We start from the raw sequence: 18,918 nt of genomic DNA on the forward strand, positions 1-18,918 counted from the left end.
TTCAACCTAACACTTGATTCTTGAGGTAAGTATAATATTAAAAGTTTAAAATATATCACGCTTTTAGAAAAATTCTTTCAATATATTGTTTCATGAAAATAAATATACTTGCTATTTTAAAGAAGATTATTCTTACTTAAAATAAATCAGTTAAAATTACCTATTTATTAAAATAAATAATAATAATTTTTTTATAATTTTAAAGTCATCTTACAAATTTATAAGTATTATGAGTGATATTTTTTTTTTACTGTTTAAAGAGTACTAAGTATAATTTTTGTTATAAATGTATGTTGGTTGTCAAAATTTTGTTGTTCTTTTTATTAAATTATTTGAGTATTTGTAAATTTTATTATTTTTTTTTTTTTAATAATTTTATCATAATTTTTTTTAGCTACAGTTAGATTTTGTTATTGCTAGTTGCTACTATAGTATTCTTCATTATGAACTTTAGGTAAAGTTTTGTTGAGTTATTGAGTGTATACAACTATTTGAGTTTATTAAAAGCAGCTTCAATTATAGGTAAATCTAAAATTGTAAAATAATTGATGTAGGTATAATAATTCAAGTATTTTATTTAAAAAAAATTATTTATTTTATAAAATTAACAAATTATGTGATGAAAAATTGGTAAAGTTTTTTTTTTAGACTTAGTGATTGAAAGTATTAGCATTTTCGATATAACTTCAACAATAGAAAAATCTTTTTAAAATTATATTAACCTAAACTCTAGTCTCTAGGTATAAATTGTATTTGCATGATTGTATTGGTACTCCACTGTATTATTTTATAATTCTAACTTTTTAAAAATAGCATGATACAGGTAATTTTTCAGTCTGATATTTACTAATGATTAAAGTCTATTACTTTATAGGTTTTTTGTATTCTTATTACGGTTTTCTACTTAGGTTGGATTATGATGTCTTGCACTTATCAAAAAGGTAACTGTGCGATAGTACTTATTTATAGATTTACCTAATATTAATATGTAAATTACTTTAAGTAAATAAGTTATTTCTCATTTAAATTACTAAACAAAATATTTTAATTACTAAATATCTACTATTTGGTTAAAAAAAAAAAAAGAATTATGTACAAAATTGGAAATTTAAATAAATAAAATACTAATAATTTTATTTTTTTTTATTGATAATAATTAACACTATAACAAATATTCTTTATATAATATGTATCATACTACTTTTAATATAATACACATTTATTGTGTGTAGTAGCTAAATCTTAAATTCAATATCATTCTTATAATTTTCAAAAATATTAATTGGTAGTTATATACAGTAACCAATCATTAAACATTTATCAATTTTTATACTAGTATTTTTGTAGTTACTATAATAAAATCCTTTTTTGCTCAAATTCTGGTACTTGTTCGGGGTAAAATAATAATAAAAGGAAATTAATATATTCTTTATTTTGTAATCAACTTTCAAGTATTTTTTAATTAATTAATTTAATTTTAAACATTACTATGACTTTAATGTTTAGTATAATACAATAGGCCAAGTACAAAAAACTAGTATAGGTAGGTACTTTTAAAATAAATAGCATAGGTGTATCTTTTCCCTAGTTTAACCCAAAGTACAACTAACTATAATGCACTTAGTAGGTACTTATTCTAATTAATACTGTTAAATTGTTTTTAAATTCAAACACAATAGTATAGTACACAAAATATACATCATTTTATTTTTTTTTAGTTTTTATTATAGTATTAACTATTTTATAATGGTAATTCAGTGGTTAATACAGGGATTCTTTTCTGTGGCGGTCTGGGCACACATTATTTCGTCGGCTAAGTAAAAAAGGCCCCTTCTTTTAGGTACAATTAGAAAAACACGGGGCCTTGTGCATGTTTATTCAATAGGTACATTTATTATAAGAATTGCCTATTTAGTTATAGTAAAAAAGTAAATGATTATATTAAACACAAATTTGAAATTATGAATATGGATGATTATTAGGTATACAAGCAAGCAATTTTTTTTTAATTCTGTCCATAAAATTCATAACGACATAACAAAATGTGCATAACGACATATTATTTCTTCCAAATCAAGAACTTAGTCACTTTCAATGCTAATAACTAATAAGTAATAAAGGTTCTAATAACTCTTGACTTCTAGATGATTTTAATCTTGTTTTTATTATTTTTAGTAGGTATGGAAAACAATCTTTCACAATGTATTTATGTGCATGAAAGAACTATTATATATAAGATATAAATCGCATGAGCCGAGGGTAATAAACTAATAACTATAATATAATAATATATTATTGTGGTCTTGGATAATCTCGAACGATTTTACTGAGAAATATTATTTTTATCAATCGGCATAAATTTCAAATCAAGACTACGTCGTTCACTGCCTATACTGTACAATGTACATTAGCTCATTACTAAAGTCATAGGTAATTATAAGATTACTGAAAATAAATATTGATGTGTTGTACATGGTACGGATTATTATTTTGTATAAAAATAGATTTTTTCTCTGAATAGGACATTTTTAAAATAATTGTGCCTTTAGAATCTTGCTCCTGGGACAAATCCGGCTCTGTTCAAGGGTCCCAGTCGACGATGGCCGACCTGGCTGTCCTGGCCTGGCCGCCACTGATTCTTTTACCAAACCACTCGTTATTTAAAAATGTATTGACGTTTTTCAAATGATAAATGTTGTTTTATTAAATAAAATCTGAGTATAGGTACTAAGGTACAAATGTACAATAAACCGTAAATCGGGAACGGTTTGTGATTATATTTTGATTATATCATCACAGAAGAAATTAACCATACTATTATCATATATATATTTTGTTTTTTTATCGTTACTATAATATTATAATTATATTATTTGTATGTTTATTAAGTTTTATTTTCTTAAATATGTTACAAAAACTAACAAAACGTACATCGTAGTACGTGCGATTATCTCAAATAAATAAATAATCTTATTTGTGGACCATCGGTGGCATTAGTTGTCTCATTCGTCATTTCGACACAGCGTAAAGTGTACCTACGCATGAGTAGTATAATAGTATTAGCATAATATTAGCCATACTCCAATCTGTGTAACTCGGGTAGACAACGTATACAATTTATTCGAAATTGGAAGTTTTTAACTCCACCTCTCTTACAAGTTACAACCAACTTGAATAAGAAGTATCTGTTGTGTTAAGGCCGTGGCATAATTTATAATGTTAAAAACGGTGCCAAAATTTAAGTCAGTCAATTTTTTTTCTACGCATTGTGTTTTTCATACTAATATGTTTTAATTTTTGTGCATCAGCCGTCGGTGCGTTTGTTAATTGCTTGGCACTTGGCAGACCAATTAAACGCGGAAATAATAGGGATGCCAAAGTCTCTACACCCTGTCCCAATTATAGATGTTTATACACATTAGTAGTAATTAGCAGTAGTTAACAATACATTATTGGATAAGATTTAAGACTTTGAACTAATTAAATCAGTAATAGGTATATGCTAAAACATTTAGTTATATTATATCTATGCGCAATTTAACAATAATGGTTTTTAAATGTCAGCATAATGATGATAAGACAGGTTAGACGTACTTAGGAAGAAAAAATGAAACATAATTGTCTTTTACTTTTGCCAAAACTATAGAACTTATTATCTATCCACTTTTAAAAACAACAAATTAGGTTAAGTAATTTAAGTGATGTAGGTACTTCTTGTGACCTACCTACTAATAATTTCGTGCAATCGCGGTACGATAAAAAACTTGTTAATTTTTTTAAATGCATTACTACTTCTATAAATTATTTTTTACAGGTGGATGAGCTTAAATACATAGTAGTCAATATAAATAATAGAAAATAATGAAATACAGCTAAGATTGAATATTTTGCAATGAACAAGATACCTGCTCAGGGCCGTAGCTATAGGCACAGGCAAGAGGACATTTTCCAAGGACACAATTTTATATTTTTACAGTAGTAGAAAAAAAAATTGGATGAGGGGGCTGCAGATTAGGTATTCTGTCAGAGAAGCTACTGATGGTTCTTGCTACAGCCCTGTACTTACTCAGTTCTAGGTTATATATAGTCCAAATTTATTAAAGAGAAATAGCGTAAGTACCTACCTACTATTTGTCAGCGGCCGTGGTAGTATTTTATGCCCGTAAAACCAGGGCCGTAGACACGGGGAAATTGTGGAAAATATAGGTACAAATGTTTGACTAATTTATAGTGTTTTAAATATTACTTCTACTAAAAGCTCTTTCAAATAAAAAAAAATAACTTCAATATAATTATGACCCCCCCCCCCCATAAAAATCCTGTCTACGGCACTGCGTGTAACAATACGCACTGAGCACTGATACAAAGATACGCTGAAGAGAGATTATTTCCCTTCGAAAGCCAAGCTTTATACGGATAATTCATGGGTATGTATAAAATCAAACTGAGGAATACAATGAGAGAAGAAAAAACATTTTGCAACAAGATAAATATCAGATTGTTTCTATATTATTTCTAAAAGCAAAACGGATTTGATTTTAGTATTTTACAGTCACGTTTGAATACGAAATTGTTTTCTAGTATGAAATGATGTCCTGACTAAACCCCTTTGTGAACGGCTTATAAGGAAAACCTTGCCAACGGTGATAAGATAAAGCGAGGAATGAGGACAGACCAGATATCGAAGAGTCAACGGAAATGAATACCTAATGCAATTGACATGCAGAAATAGACGGAGAAGTTTAGTAAAAATGTTAGGGCTGTAGGTATAAGGTACTCACAAAAAATGAATAAAATTTTTTTTTCTAAGCTATATTACACAACACGTAGGTGTATACAAATACATTATCATATCCATGGTAGTTATTTGTTCGTCTTTATGTCCTCGAACAACAATGATCGATTTTTTTTTTTACGTTTTTAATTGAAAATACAATTATACGAACCTAAGACAATAGGTACGTTATTACAAGGTTTTATTTTTATACATACCTACATTATTAACACCTAATTATTGTTACTTTTATTTGAATGTATTATATGATATGATTGATATGATGCATTTATGCAACTGTTTATTCTATATCCGTGGTTCTCGGGATTAATAATTTACATATGATATGATTACGCGTGTTTTGTTCGATTTGACTCCACAAGTTATCAAACCTATTTATATATATCTCCGGATTTCGCACGAGATCTCACACAATCGTATAGTTATTTCTTTGTGATTTGTTTGCGGATGGCTAACATTTCGATAATAATTATTATTATTATTGTTATTTTAATTTTATTTTTTAGTCGTATTTTTGTAATATAACATAGCACCTATACATTATATTTTGAATGGATACATTTTTTCTCGTCGATTTCGTGACGTTATTAAATTTGTTACATATTTTAGACCATGCCTACGGTTATATTATTATAGTACTATTTTTTTAAAAAAATGTTCGTAAACTCACCCCTAGCAATCAATGATTAAGATAATTACGTTATATAATTTAGTAGTTGCTAGCTTCGTCGATACATTTTATTTTTTTAATAATCTCAGTATTAAAAAAATAACAAAAATTACGATGTTTACGATTCAATGTATTCAATGTATTGTATGTATTGTATGTATGTAACAACGGACAAAATATCGAGTACCTACCTATATCTTTCATGATTACGGCTGATGGGTCTTATATAAACGTATAGATAGGTAATATCGTAGATTATACGGATTATTTAAACTCGTATAAGATTGTACACTGCTATTACACCTACAGTATGTTAACGTTGTCGCATTACAATTATTTTACTATACGAGTCAATATTGCGGTATTATAGGTACATAGGTATAGTATTAATTGGAATTAGTTTTTTGCCGATGCAATTTATTGAATACAGAATAAGTAAACCGGCAACAGCAGTCGGAAACTAAATATTATATCAATATGATATCATAAATTAACAATTTGAATACAGTCAACTACGTCAGGTTAAACGGTTGTCGGTTCGGACAACAATTTCAGGTGATAGGTACTCGTTATAATGACGTACTATATTAATTGACTAATTATTGTTGTATAGGCCCCGTACCGATGTATTCAATGTTTTGACGTTCAAAACATTCGAAATAATTAATTGTAGTTCTACATAATAATATATTGTTATGCTCACATTGTACATTGCACACATTGTAAAACAATCGTTTTTGCGTGTATAATATTATATGGTCCGTGTTTAAAGTGTATATAGACTTTCGATGCGGTGTAATCGCAATCTTATGCATATTTTACGAGCACATACACATTACACACACACTCACACACAATCTGAAGCTATTAGTGAAACAAAAAAAAAAAAACACTCGTTTGCAACTTGTTATCGTACTTACGTACCTACGTACTATATATTGTATATAATATATAATATGCTTAATGGTGAGTACCTAAACGTGTATATTAGGTATATGTATTTAATTTACAGTCTTTATATCCGTGTCCGCGCATAACATATATTATTTATTATTATTGTGTACGGTCATACTACACATGTATATTGTGTTTCCTATCCAAACGTGCTTATCGAAAACAAACAGAAATTTTAAACGGCGGGCGGCACTACTCTATATCTGAATAATATAGGTACACTGATTGCGCTAATCAAAGGTTATAATAAATAATAACATATTATTTTTTATACACGCATCACACACATATTATACATAGGTTCTGCCGGCGTTTTATTCGTCGTCGTCGTCGTCATCGTCACGCGTTCAGGCCGCAGTTCGCGTCTAATAGTCGAGTACCGCTGTACGTAACAGAAAAAAATAAATATATTTGCATTCACCGCGAACATGTTGAAAATAGGATTTTTCGGTGCCGGGAAAATGGCTCAGGCGTTGGCCAAAGGATTCTTGACGGCCGGTGAGTTTCCGGGAAAATCGCTGGGCAGTTTTTCCCACGCAGTATATTACCTATTTATTATTATTCGTTTTTCGTAATCGTCTCTTCATACACACACACACACACATATTAAAATCGTTTTGATTTTTTTTTACGCTGCAGGTCTCGTCAAAGGAGAAAACATCACAGCCAGCTGCGCTCCGCAAGACACGCAGTGCGTGAAAGCTTTCGAGGTGAGTGGCGCGAGAGTTGTGCGCGGGAATTCGGTAACCGCTATATTACATATATATAGGTACCTATATACCCGCTTAAGTCGAATATTTAATACTAATCACGGTATCCGGTCGAATTCGACATTGACAGGGATTCGGGTCGACGGTGACTTTCGACAATCGGTCGGTGGCCGACAACGCCGACGTCCTACTGTTGGCAGTCAAACCGACCGTGGTCAAGACGGTGCTGGACCAGATCCGTCCGAATTTCTCCGCCAGCAGACACCTGTTGCTGTCCGTCGCCATGGGAGTCACAGTGAATCAGTTGGAAAAGGTGCGTACGTCATTTTTTTCTTCTCGTAATCGTCGAGATTATTATTGTTATATTATATCGTGCGAATCGAGTGATTTACTGTGTATAGCAAACAGGTACGTGACTGAGATTTCTACGACCGAGGTAGGTCATCGCGTCCTGCAGCCGTCCTGGCTAAAATTTCTTTGAAGCGGCGCAAAAGTTTTAATCGAACCCGACGCGCTAACTGATGGCCGTCGCATTGGTCACGTAAATTATACGTAACATGATCATCGACGATCATATAATATACTCGCGTATATTACGCGTTCTACGATTTATAGCAGTGTTTTCCGAAATGAAAGTATTGCGGATGTCGATTTTAAAGCCTTTGGGGGGAGGGGAGAGCGCCCAAATTATAACGTCCCGATATCAATTAAAACAATATAGCTTATTATAGTTATTATACTCGTGCTTGCACTCGTAATAAAGGGTTATTTAATTCAATAAACCGAGGGTGACTAATTGAATGATACACGATTATTATAATACTATGCACGCGGCATACGCGATGAATAGCGTTTGTCACTGTTGATCATAATATTATTATAATGTCATGTTTTCCATAACGTTGAGACACGACGCCGTCGTAATAGGCCAAAGTGAGTTATTGTAGTCTGTAGACGTTTGAAAGTTTTAATACATCTCTAGGTAAAAAAACTGAAAAACATCGTTTAATTGTAATTGTTATAAAGACAGAGAGACATTATATAAAATAAGTCATACATCGATAATTATTTAAATATTTATATTTTATCATGAAATAGAAATTCTCTCCAGAGTTTTGACAGGTACGGCAGAAAGTTATATTGTTTCCTAACTAATTTTCGTGGCGTGTATATTAAGTTGTAGGAACTTAAGTTAAAAAAAAACTCCATATTTTCCACTTCAATAAAAATGTATGAATCATGGACTAACGGTTTTGGATGTTTCGCCACTGTTTTACAATTTAGGTATCTTAGGGTTATAGATACCTAAAATCATAAATAAAACCATAAATGTAATATATCGTAGCCTATTATGAAGTATACTATATTAAATGTAAAATAATAATGGGTATAAAACTATAAACTATAAAATAACATAATAAGACTTAGTTGTGATATTTAACGACTAACGTTACACAAAATTGGTTAGAAAATAAAAATATCTGTGCCCAGCCCAAAAACATATATATGTTAAGAAACATTTAGTTCGATTTCTGTAGTTAAGTCCCATAGTTTTTTTGGGTATAATAGGTATATGTATTTGTTTTTATAGTTTATAATTTTGTAAACAAAGTTGATTGACGTCAGTCGTATGGTCGATTGAGTACAAAATCGATAACGTTAATTGAAAGGTTTAGGTTACGGAACCAAGACAGAAGTGGAACACGTTAAAAAAATAAATTTAACAATACATAGGTCCTTGATAAGTTAAAATAAGTCAGTAGGTATCGCCGATGAAATTTAATTAGTTATAAACAGGGCTGCGAATTTTACGCACTAATAAATTGTTGAATAATATTTGGATACATAATGTATACGTATTAAAAATTAGATTAAAAGATCTAAAATTAATTGTTTTTAAATAAAGTAATATTAGTTATTAATAAATTAATAAGATATTATTATAAATTTTTCAAGGTTATTGTTTTTTACTATACTTATACCTCTTCTATTTTTTTATTCATAGAATTATTCGGTGTTTAAAGATATCGACTATTAGTATTTAGTACATACAAGTAGTACGTGATATTTTATCAGTTTTTTATTTGCCGACAAGCTCTATTTTCAACAACAATTTTAAAAAATATATTGATTTTTGTAAAATGTAAATAAAATGTCTTTAGATATTATTATTAAAAAAAATAAAATTACAAACAACATATCAATAATTATTATCGGCTGATTATAAAAAAAACACTTAAAAATGATTTTAAAAAAAATAATAATAATAATAATACAATTTTGTATATACTATTTGCATTAGGTATAGGTATATATTATAATATTATATAGATTTATACTTTTATTCCACTATAATAGTGCAATGTAAATTACAATTTTATCAAACTCGATTTTACAAGTGTATAAAGCAATGAACAAACTATGCGAATGCATTTAATTCCCTAGGTTATAAACAATGTAGGTAACTATTTTTGAAATATTTTTAATTAAATAAACATTTATTTTATCATAACATTTATTTTTATTTAAATTTACAAACACAAGGCTTATTGAAGTCGCGTAGCTTATACATTTTTTTATAACCTATAGCATGGTTGTATAATTAATAGTTTTATTATTAGTTATTAGTACTTATATAGTGACTAATTATATAATAGGTCCTAATCATGTACTCGAGTATTCAAATTTATAACTTATTTTGCTTCGTTTTAAGTAGTTTCGTTATTCTTTTTATAAATGTTTGAGTTAGTATAGGTAATAGAAAAAAAAATACAAAATAGTTTACATTAAATTAATTATTTTACTACCTACTTTATTCGTATAGACAATAGAATCTAATACGTAAGAATAATATGACTAATTTCTAATACGTTATACTTAAAAATATTTTGTTTGGTACATATTATTATCTGTTATTAGTTACTTATTATACTATTTCACCGCATAATGCACCAATTGTGATGCTTGAGAGAACGTAGCGTGTAAAAAAAAAAACGATTCGTTTTTTAATTATTTCTGTACATATACCTATAATGACAATACAGCATGCATGCAGTAACTGTTGAAAAAGAAAACATTTTATTGGGTTGAGATTATATAGATTATAGATTACTGCAAGATAAATTAAAATAATATACAACATACATTATATATATATATATATATAAATTTTAATCGTAAAATATTTCGCTGATTTCTTTAAGTTACCATGTATACAATTTGCGAGAGATAGTTATAGCTTAAAGAGCTAAGTTTTTAAAAACCGTATAACAATATCTATAATTAATACTTATGTATTATATCATGGATAATAACTTTAAACTAGATCTTACAGTAGTAGAACTAATTTATTTTAAAAAGTAACATGTACATTCGTAAATAATATTAAAGAAAGTTGTAATTGTGAATGCGGTTTTAATTTAAATTTTTATAGATTTCAAATAGGCGTTTATCAAAACGGCCGTGGGGATGGCGTCTTTAAAACCTATTACATTCAAAAATAAAAATAATATTTGTTTATACTGAGCAAAATCATTAGGTATCGAATAATTTATACCAATAAACGTACAATAGGCGTCAGTCGTTTAGGTCAGTATAGGTAATAATGCCCCGGAAATCTCCCCGGGTGTATATAAGTATAACATCATATCTATACATCGAACGAGATGAAAACGAGTATTGTTATCGAATAAAAAATGTCAATTTTTCAGATATATTATTCTCGCGTCAATCGATACATTATAAATTATTATAATAATGATTTTTGGTGTTATCTAAATAAAACGTACGGCGATATTTTACTATTTGTTTTTCGACGACATGCGTTTTTATACGGTTTATTTTTTTCAGCTCTTACCGGACGGCTCGAGGGTGATGCGAGTGATGCCCAACACGCCTGCGTTGGTTCAGTGCGGCGCTTCCGTGTACGTGCCAGGCAAACAGGCGACGGACGAAGACGAGAAGCTGACGGCTAAACTTTTGTCGTCCGTGGGCACGGCGGAGCGCGTGCAAGAATACTTGATGGATCCGATCACTGCGCTCAGCGGTTCCGGTCCGGCATACGTAAGTCTAACACTCGAATCTGTAAAATAATAAGCGCAGGACACGACGAAAACGATTTCCGGATTAGTTTAAACCGTCGAATCTTCCGGTTACATCCGTTCGTGTTGTATGTGTACATAGTAATTCGTGTACGGTTCGTCGGACTTTTATATTATAATATATTGTCATGAAATGATATAGAAAAATTATTAGGCGAAACTATAGTGTATTATATTGTGACGTGTTAACGCAAAAAAGTTCGAAAGCGAATCAAACAATCGTCACCTTAGAGATTATGTGGAGGGTAAAGAGCTTTGCATATTACATGTTTACATGTTATAGTATCCTGTAGGCTGTAAGTGCCTATAAACTCAACAAAGTATATACCCTTTTATAACGAGGCGAAACGTTCTATATCGTGACTTGACAATGTTCTATTATGTATATGCATACCTATATTCGTCCTGATATTGTATTAAATAACTATTTAGTCCATCCGTTTGGTTCGTAATTATTTGTGAATTATGTACAGAGTGTAAAACAATAATATTTCTGTTAAACGTTTCTGTCGTCGTTCTCTATTATGACTTGCCAAATCATTTGACGTTAAATTTAAAAATAATATTTAAATATTTACCAAGACAGTTATTGCGATCATGACGAATTTAAAAATCATAATTAACTTTTGATATTCGTGCTCGTGCGACATGTGAGTTTACATAATATAGACGATTGGAATTTGAATTCAGCAATGTAGACAAGCAAGGAGAAAACCAAAGGAAAAAATCGTTGTTTTTGATACGCTCAGTATGATAACTCTTACGCCAAAATTAGTATTAACACTACAATATAATATATATTCGAGTAACTGTATCTGATAAAATATCATTATATTGTAAACGATACGTTTACTTATTTGAGTATTTGACGTACGTGAAATCGTGTCCATGCCAGTGTCATATAATAATATAATATGTTTATATAAATAATAGCATACCGTTTTTTTTTCACTCACATATTTTAGATCGAATTAAATATATTATGTTTAAGAACTTAAAATAGTAAATATTTTAAAACTTACTGAAAAAATATGTCTTAAATACTGTCATACATAATCATATACAATATAAATACATAATACGTTGAAATCTGTTGTTGCTTGTGCGGCGATGCTGCTACGAAATATCGAGAGTAGGTTTGATAATATTCAGTAATAGGCGATTATAGAATCGGTTATCAAAAAAAAAAAGTTTTATTACGACAGAGTACCGAACATTTCAGCACGTGTCGAGTTCCTGTATAATATTATCATTTTTAACGAGTTCACAATAGCTGTCACTATATATCAATATCATATTGTGATTTTATTATTGTAGGTAGCAAATGATTCATAATGATCAAGTCTTACGCATGGATTGCAACGTTTATTGTATGCATATTGTCATCAATAATATATAAACATAAATGTGTATATGAATTGTAAGACGAGTACAATCTTGCATACGGTGATCAACTTATAATAGTTTGACGATCCTATACGGTTTTTTAAACTCAAATAAATCATTACACTATTGATTTTGACGAAAAACATTATTACGATTCATTTTTAAACTTAATTACAATCATATGAAAATTGAATTTATTATTATATTTTTGCATAACTTTAAAATTTTGTATACGTTGTAACTTTGTAAATCCAAATCGGCTGAATACTTTTCTAAACTTACTGTCGATGTACTTTTTGATATCGAATACCGAACAAATGATTTTTCTCGCTAACGTCGTATGGGACGTGATGGTTTAATATTATATTATATTTATCGACGTGTTTGCTATATATATTTACAGGTATACGTTATTATCGAAGCTCTGGCCGACGGTGCCGTTCGTATGGGCATGCCTAGAGACATGGCGTACAGATTGGCGTCGCAGACGGTCCTGGGAGCGGGGACCATGGTTCGAGATACCCAAGAACACCCGGGAAAACTCAAGGATGACGTTACTTCGCCTGCGGGTGAGTTGATTTTTACATTTTTACGGAATGCGATTGTGTTTACAGCCAATATAATATAGTTATTAATAATTCAATACCTATATAGAGAGTATACTACAATTATATTTGAAACACGCACGATTATTAAATAATTGTACATCGCGTCGATTTTCTTTAATGACATTTTTTTAATTTAAACGTGGAGTAAGAAACTATACGAGTATCATATATAACGTGTTCAGTGGGGCCCATTATCTTCTTGAAGAATAAATAAAAATATAAAATAAAATATAACAGTAAGCTCTTGGCAATCGTGTACGAGGATGAACTCATCAAAACGTTCTGTAAAACGTGATCTGTATTGTTATTAAATAGTATTCCGACAGTGTAAAATTGTGTGTCTACGCGCAGGTATATTATCAGTTATCACGTAGAACGTATATGATATAATTCATAGCCGGTGCATGCTATACCACAAAAGCATATTATATCACAAAATATTTCGCGTCAGAAGTTACATAATTTCCAGACACACGATAAGCGCACCGTTTTTTGACACGCGTTTACTGTCGTTTTTAGAAAGTATAGCATAGGAATAGATGAATAGGGTAATAATAAATATAGCAGCGCTCTGAAAGTTTTATAAAACTAGAAATTTACTTGTTGTAGGTACATATTATAAATACCTGATTAGTTACGACTGTAATATTGTCGTAATATTGATATGTAATATTTTACGATGGATTATGTTTTATTTCTGCGTTTGATACATGTATATACATACAAACCTATGTATTTTTCCGGTCTAAAGCTAAAACGAATAAAAAAAAAAAACTGTGAAATGTGGTCATATTTTGGTTTGAAGTTGCATTTATAATTTTACATCATTTTATTTTAAACCGCTTGAATTATATAATACCTATAATCAAATAATTACTAAAAAATACTGAACAAAATTTTGTTAGGAACGAGTTATTTAATCACAATAAAATCAAAACCGTCCATAGTATATTTTAATTATTTATTATATACATGTTAAAACCGATATTCACAAAAAATTGTACTAAAATAATTGGACTATGATTCTTACAGGTTCCACGGCGGCCGGTCTTTGTGCTTTGGAAAATGGTGGCCTAAGGTATACGATCATCGACGCTTTGGAAAAAGCTACGGAAAAATGTAAGGAAACATCGAAAGCGCTTTAAACGATTTTTCAGTCGATTTGACCGTGGTAAACATTCATATTCCCTGTAATATCTAGTCTATTTGATAAGCCTTTTCTAAATGATTTAACTGTTTAAGTTTGTATTATATGTATTTTATATTTTATTATTAATTTTATTTATTTTTTATGATTGTGTTCAAAGTACGACTGTTCTTATATAATGTTTATTGTATATATTCATTATTAAATAAATTATCTAATTATATAGTTCAAGGTTCATCAATTTTTTTTTCCTTCAGAGATAATATTATATTAATATTACTATGTTTTGAATATTATAATTAGAAAAATGATTATAAGGTATATAGGTAAACTGAATTGATATCTAGACGATAATTATTATTCTAAATCGATAACATACAAGATTATGGATTAAATTACATAAATATAATGTTTTTAATTTAAATTAATTTCATTATTAAAGATGAACGTTGATATTTTCAGTACAATGACTTCTAATCTAATTGATATTATTGTAACATTAATTAAAAATATACAATGATAAAGTTGAAGTCATGATTGTTGTAATACGTAGTACTCATTTAAACTAACTATACGGTCATCGTTGGCCATGACAAAAGTCGAAAAACAATACCTTCCGAACAAACACTATACCTATAAATTTTTTTGTTTTTTACTGTTCATCAACATACCTATAGTAATGTTACAATAATAATACTTACATATAGGAAGGTACCAATATTCATTTTTTAAATTTCATATACTTACCTAGTCATCTTAATAATTTATAAAAAAAATAATTTATTTTGGTGTATCATAATGCTATGAGTCATGACAAATTTCTCAGTTATGCGATTAAGAAATGAATCGAACGCGATTTCCAACAGATCGGATATTTATACATATTTTTTAAAGTAAACTGTTTGCAATATTAACGCAAATGCTATTCTCTGCCGACCGAAAAAAATATTATTATTTTTTAATTACCCGAAGTATCGTTATTGGTAATAGGTAACGATAATATTATGTTTATGGTTTAGTATCTTTGATTATAATACATAAATTGTTTACCTTAAAGATATAGAAATAAAAAATATATTCGAATATGACAATATAACATCAGACGTCGTGCCGAACTCGTCTCGCTTCACACACTTCATCTAAAAGAAAGTAGGCCTCTTATACATTGTTAATTATTATTACTTTACATTGTAAGCTGCCAATAAATCGTTATGAATTCTGTGAAAGACAGATAACGATGGGTATGAGGTGAATTTTATTGAAGTACAATAATTTTGAAAAAAAAAAATTAAAACCTCTATAGGATTATAAATGGAAAAGGGAGGATTCAGAAATTGGACTGATCATTGCAGGTTTTAAACTGGAAGCCGAAACGAGCGCCATCCTAGAAGCAGTCGGAACAATGTCATAAAAAAAAGATCTAAGACACATAGAAATGTGGACATATAAATAATAAGTATTAAGTATATATTATATAATATAATAAAATACTGAGAAAAATAGAGTGGTTTACTGATAGCAGTGAAAAACATTTTGGACAGTTTAAGAAACTGGAAGAAGAAAATTAAGAAAAATCATAAATGCATTCATCGGTGTAACCAAAACAATCAATTACTTGATCTCGTGTATGCTTTTTAGGTAAATAGGTATACTGTCGTCACGTGTTGAGTGAATATTGCGAATTTTTCACAGTAGAAAATGTTGATAATGGAAATTCAAAATATCGTTTATAGTAAACGCATATTCTTGGTTTAGTTTGTTTTTACACACATGGCGGGCCACAGTGTTTTTCGTTTCCCATATAAGGATATTACAAGAAAATAGAAAAACTCGACGGTACAGAGACTGTTCGGTGAGTAACTCTGCATCAAAGTAGGTACATCCGAATTTTTCCTACTGTCATGCATAATATTTGCTTAATGAGTAAACTAAAAGATTATTTTTCGATTATGTGGATTTATTTCTATTATTTTATGAGCGTCCTGTGGTGATACAAACTAAATTTCTTTTTTTCAAACGATAACCATTTTTTCTTCTATTTACTGTTAATTTTTAATTACCTAACGGATGATTCATAACACGAAATATAAACGTTTCGATGAATACAAAATCAAAACACGGACGATTGGTCCAGTCATAACAACAACACGAAATTCTCGTCGTCGAGACGTTTGTTCACTATTGCGTCACGGACGAAATTGGACGCGGTCAATATCATCGCGACAAACTGTAACAATTCCGTCAGTCGTGTAGTACACCATGCCTAGATACAATATTGTATTGTATTATTATCTGTATTGTGCGCGTGTTTGATAATATGTTAATTACGTCGTTTAGTCGGTAGGTAATGGCGAACGTCACGGGAAAAAAGTAAAATCGAAATGAATTATTATTATAATTGCTTATTTTTAAAACGACGTTTTCACGCGCTTACACTCGCACAAAATTTGACAACGTATTTATATTGTCGGTGTACCTCCACGACAATGGCATAATGATAATATTACAGTTCGATGTCGACACACGTCGTCTCGTAACGACACAGCGTCGTGCGTATATATATATATGCATTATTATAATACAACAAAAATATTATGTTATGTTTCCACGATAAATATATTTATATATTATAGGTGTATAATAACAATATAACCGTCGGTTAGTGTAACAGTGGTGTAGTATAATAGTAGTAGATGTATATAATAATATTATTATATATTGATCGGTCTTATAACCCGCATTGAGAAATCCTACACATAGCCGTTTCCGTTATGCAATCGACTCGGATTTACGCGGACGTGGAAAAAAAAAACGATCGAAAAAATAAAACGGATTTTACGGACTACTTGGCAAACCAACTGAAAACGGGTGACGCGTTTCACGTGTCGTCCAATGGGAACGAGACGGTTATTACGAAAGGGCAGTCAGAACGTGAGACGGTGTAAAAAAAAAGCAAAAATTAAATTAAAAAGTTTTTCATAAATTTGTTCTCTCTGCCGATTACTCACTATTTTATGCACGTGTATTAAATTGTGCGTTGTACGTAAAATCTCTCTCGGACACTTCACTATATTATTATCATATAGTGGGTAAATATTGCTATTTTACGACCTATAATCGTCCTGTACACGGGTTAAAAATCAAGAGATTCTAATACAACGAGAAATGTTACCGTGTGAGGTTTAGCAGAGATTTTGTCCAATTATTAAATTTATCACTATCCATAATTTTAGTCTAGATACGTTTTTGACCAGGTCCGGTACATTAAAAACAATTCAATAGTAAAGCAAAATAGTAATTTCTATAATAAATATTGTCCATTAAAATTTTAAACACATAGGTTCACCTTTAAGAATGTATTTTAGGAAAATAATAACTGATGTACACGATTTGAATGAAATATTTATATTATAGTATTTTGATAAAATTTAAATTTGACAAAATATGTTGAACGAAATCGAGTAAAGGATTATATTAAACAGTAGGACTAAAGGATTTTTATGAACGAAAAAAAATTTGTTTGAAAATACAATACTGTTAAAATCGTATGTATATTAAGTATATTACAATAATTTATGACATATCTTATAGTTGCTGAAAAACCACTGTCGATTTTCAAGAACATTTGAAAATCGAGAACTTTGCACTTTGCAGGTTCAGATATATAAACTAGGTATGAATGTTTTATTGCGAATATTTTTTACCGATTGATCGCGTTGTTATGAACAGAAGAGAGAGCAATAAAAAGCGTGCATGATCCATAGAAAGTACGGGAACAATATTGGTATATGCGTATATTGTAATATTATGCTGAAGATTTGTATTTATTCAAAACATTATGGTTTATCATACTCCCTCGGAAATGTGCATTGCAAAACACTTGGTGATTTAAAAACACATACCTGTTAATGTATAATAATACTTATGTACTATAAACTGGAGAAACGATTTGGTTAGTATTAATAGATTTCGTACAAAATTTCTAGCGTATTTATTCCGGCACTATACACGTAGATATTCTTAAAATATTATTATAAGCATCATAATATTATTATATATTTTTATAATGTCATTGTGATTATATTTCCTTCATAAACGACCGATAATAAAGCGGAAAATTTATCGATTCGTATATTATTTCGTGTATTCGAGAGATTTCTATTCATGGATGAAATCATCATTAATATAATGATAATATTAATATTAACGATAAAAATATAATGATATTGACAACAACAATAATAATAATACCGATTATTTCTCGATTGGTGTTTGTCGGATATTTTAGATCATTACAGTACGATGTATTATTATGACACGTTTAAGGCGTCATAACATTTTTCGAGTTACGTATCAGCACTGAGAAAATGATCTACAATAATATTATGTAAAAGTATGGGTGAGTATACACAGAAACATTAAACGCAATAGTTTACGATAGAACAATTGATGAAAATGACTTCTTATTACGTACTCAATAGCTATCTGCGTGTGGGATGCTTTTAAACAAGAATGATTCATTCGCGTTGACTTGAATATTAAGAACAG

General features: G+C 29.6%; 1 protein-coding gene across 2 annotated transcripts; it reads left to right on the plus strand.

The window, feature by feature from the left end:
- Positions 1–6,621: 6,621 nt before the first annotated feature.
- Positions 6,622–14,601, plus strand: LOC114122757 (uncharacterized). Of its 2 annotated transcripts, XM_027985513.2 has the most exons (6): positions 6,622–6,917; positions 7,059–7,129; positions 7,260–7,442; positions 10,979–11,191; positions 13,019–13,184; positions 14,256–14,601. In XM_027985513.2, exons 1-6 carry the CDS (start codon positions 6,848–6,850, stop codon positions 14,366–14,368), a joined length of 816 nt encoding a protein of 271 aa, XP_027841314.1. In that variant the 5' UTR covers positions 6,622–6,847; the 3' UTR covers positions 14,369–14,601. The 2 variants fall into 2 exon arrangements, with proteins under 2 accessions (XP_027841314.1, XP_050057015.1); XM_050201058.1 differs by lacking the exons at positions 6,622–6,917; positions 7,059–7,129 and adding an exon at positions 7,165–7,188.
- Positions 14,602–18,918: the final 4,317 nt, after the last annotated feature.

The sequence above is a fragment of the Aphis gossypii genome, chromosome 2 (assembly GCF_020184175.1).
Source record: "Aphis gossypii isolate Hap1 chromosome 2, ASM2018417v2, whole genome shotgun sequence".
Classification (NCBI taxonomy): domain Eukaryota; kingdom Metazoa; phylum Arthropoda; class Insecta; order Hemiptera; family Aphididae; genus Aphis; species Aphis gossypii.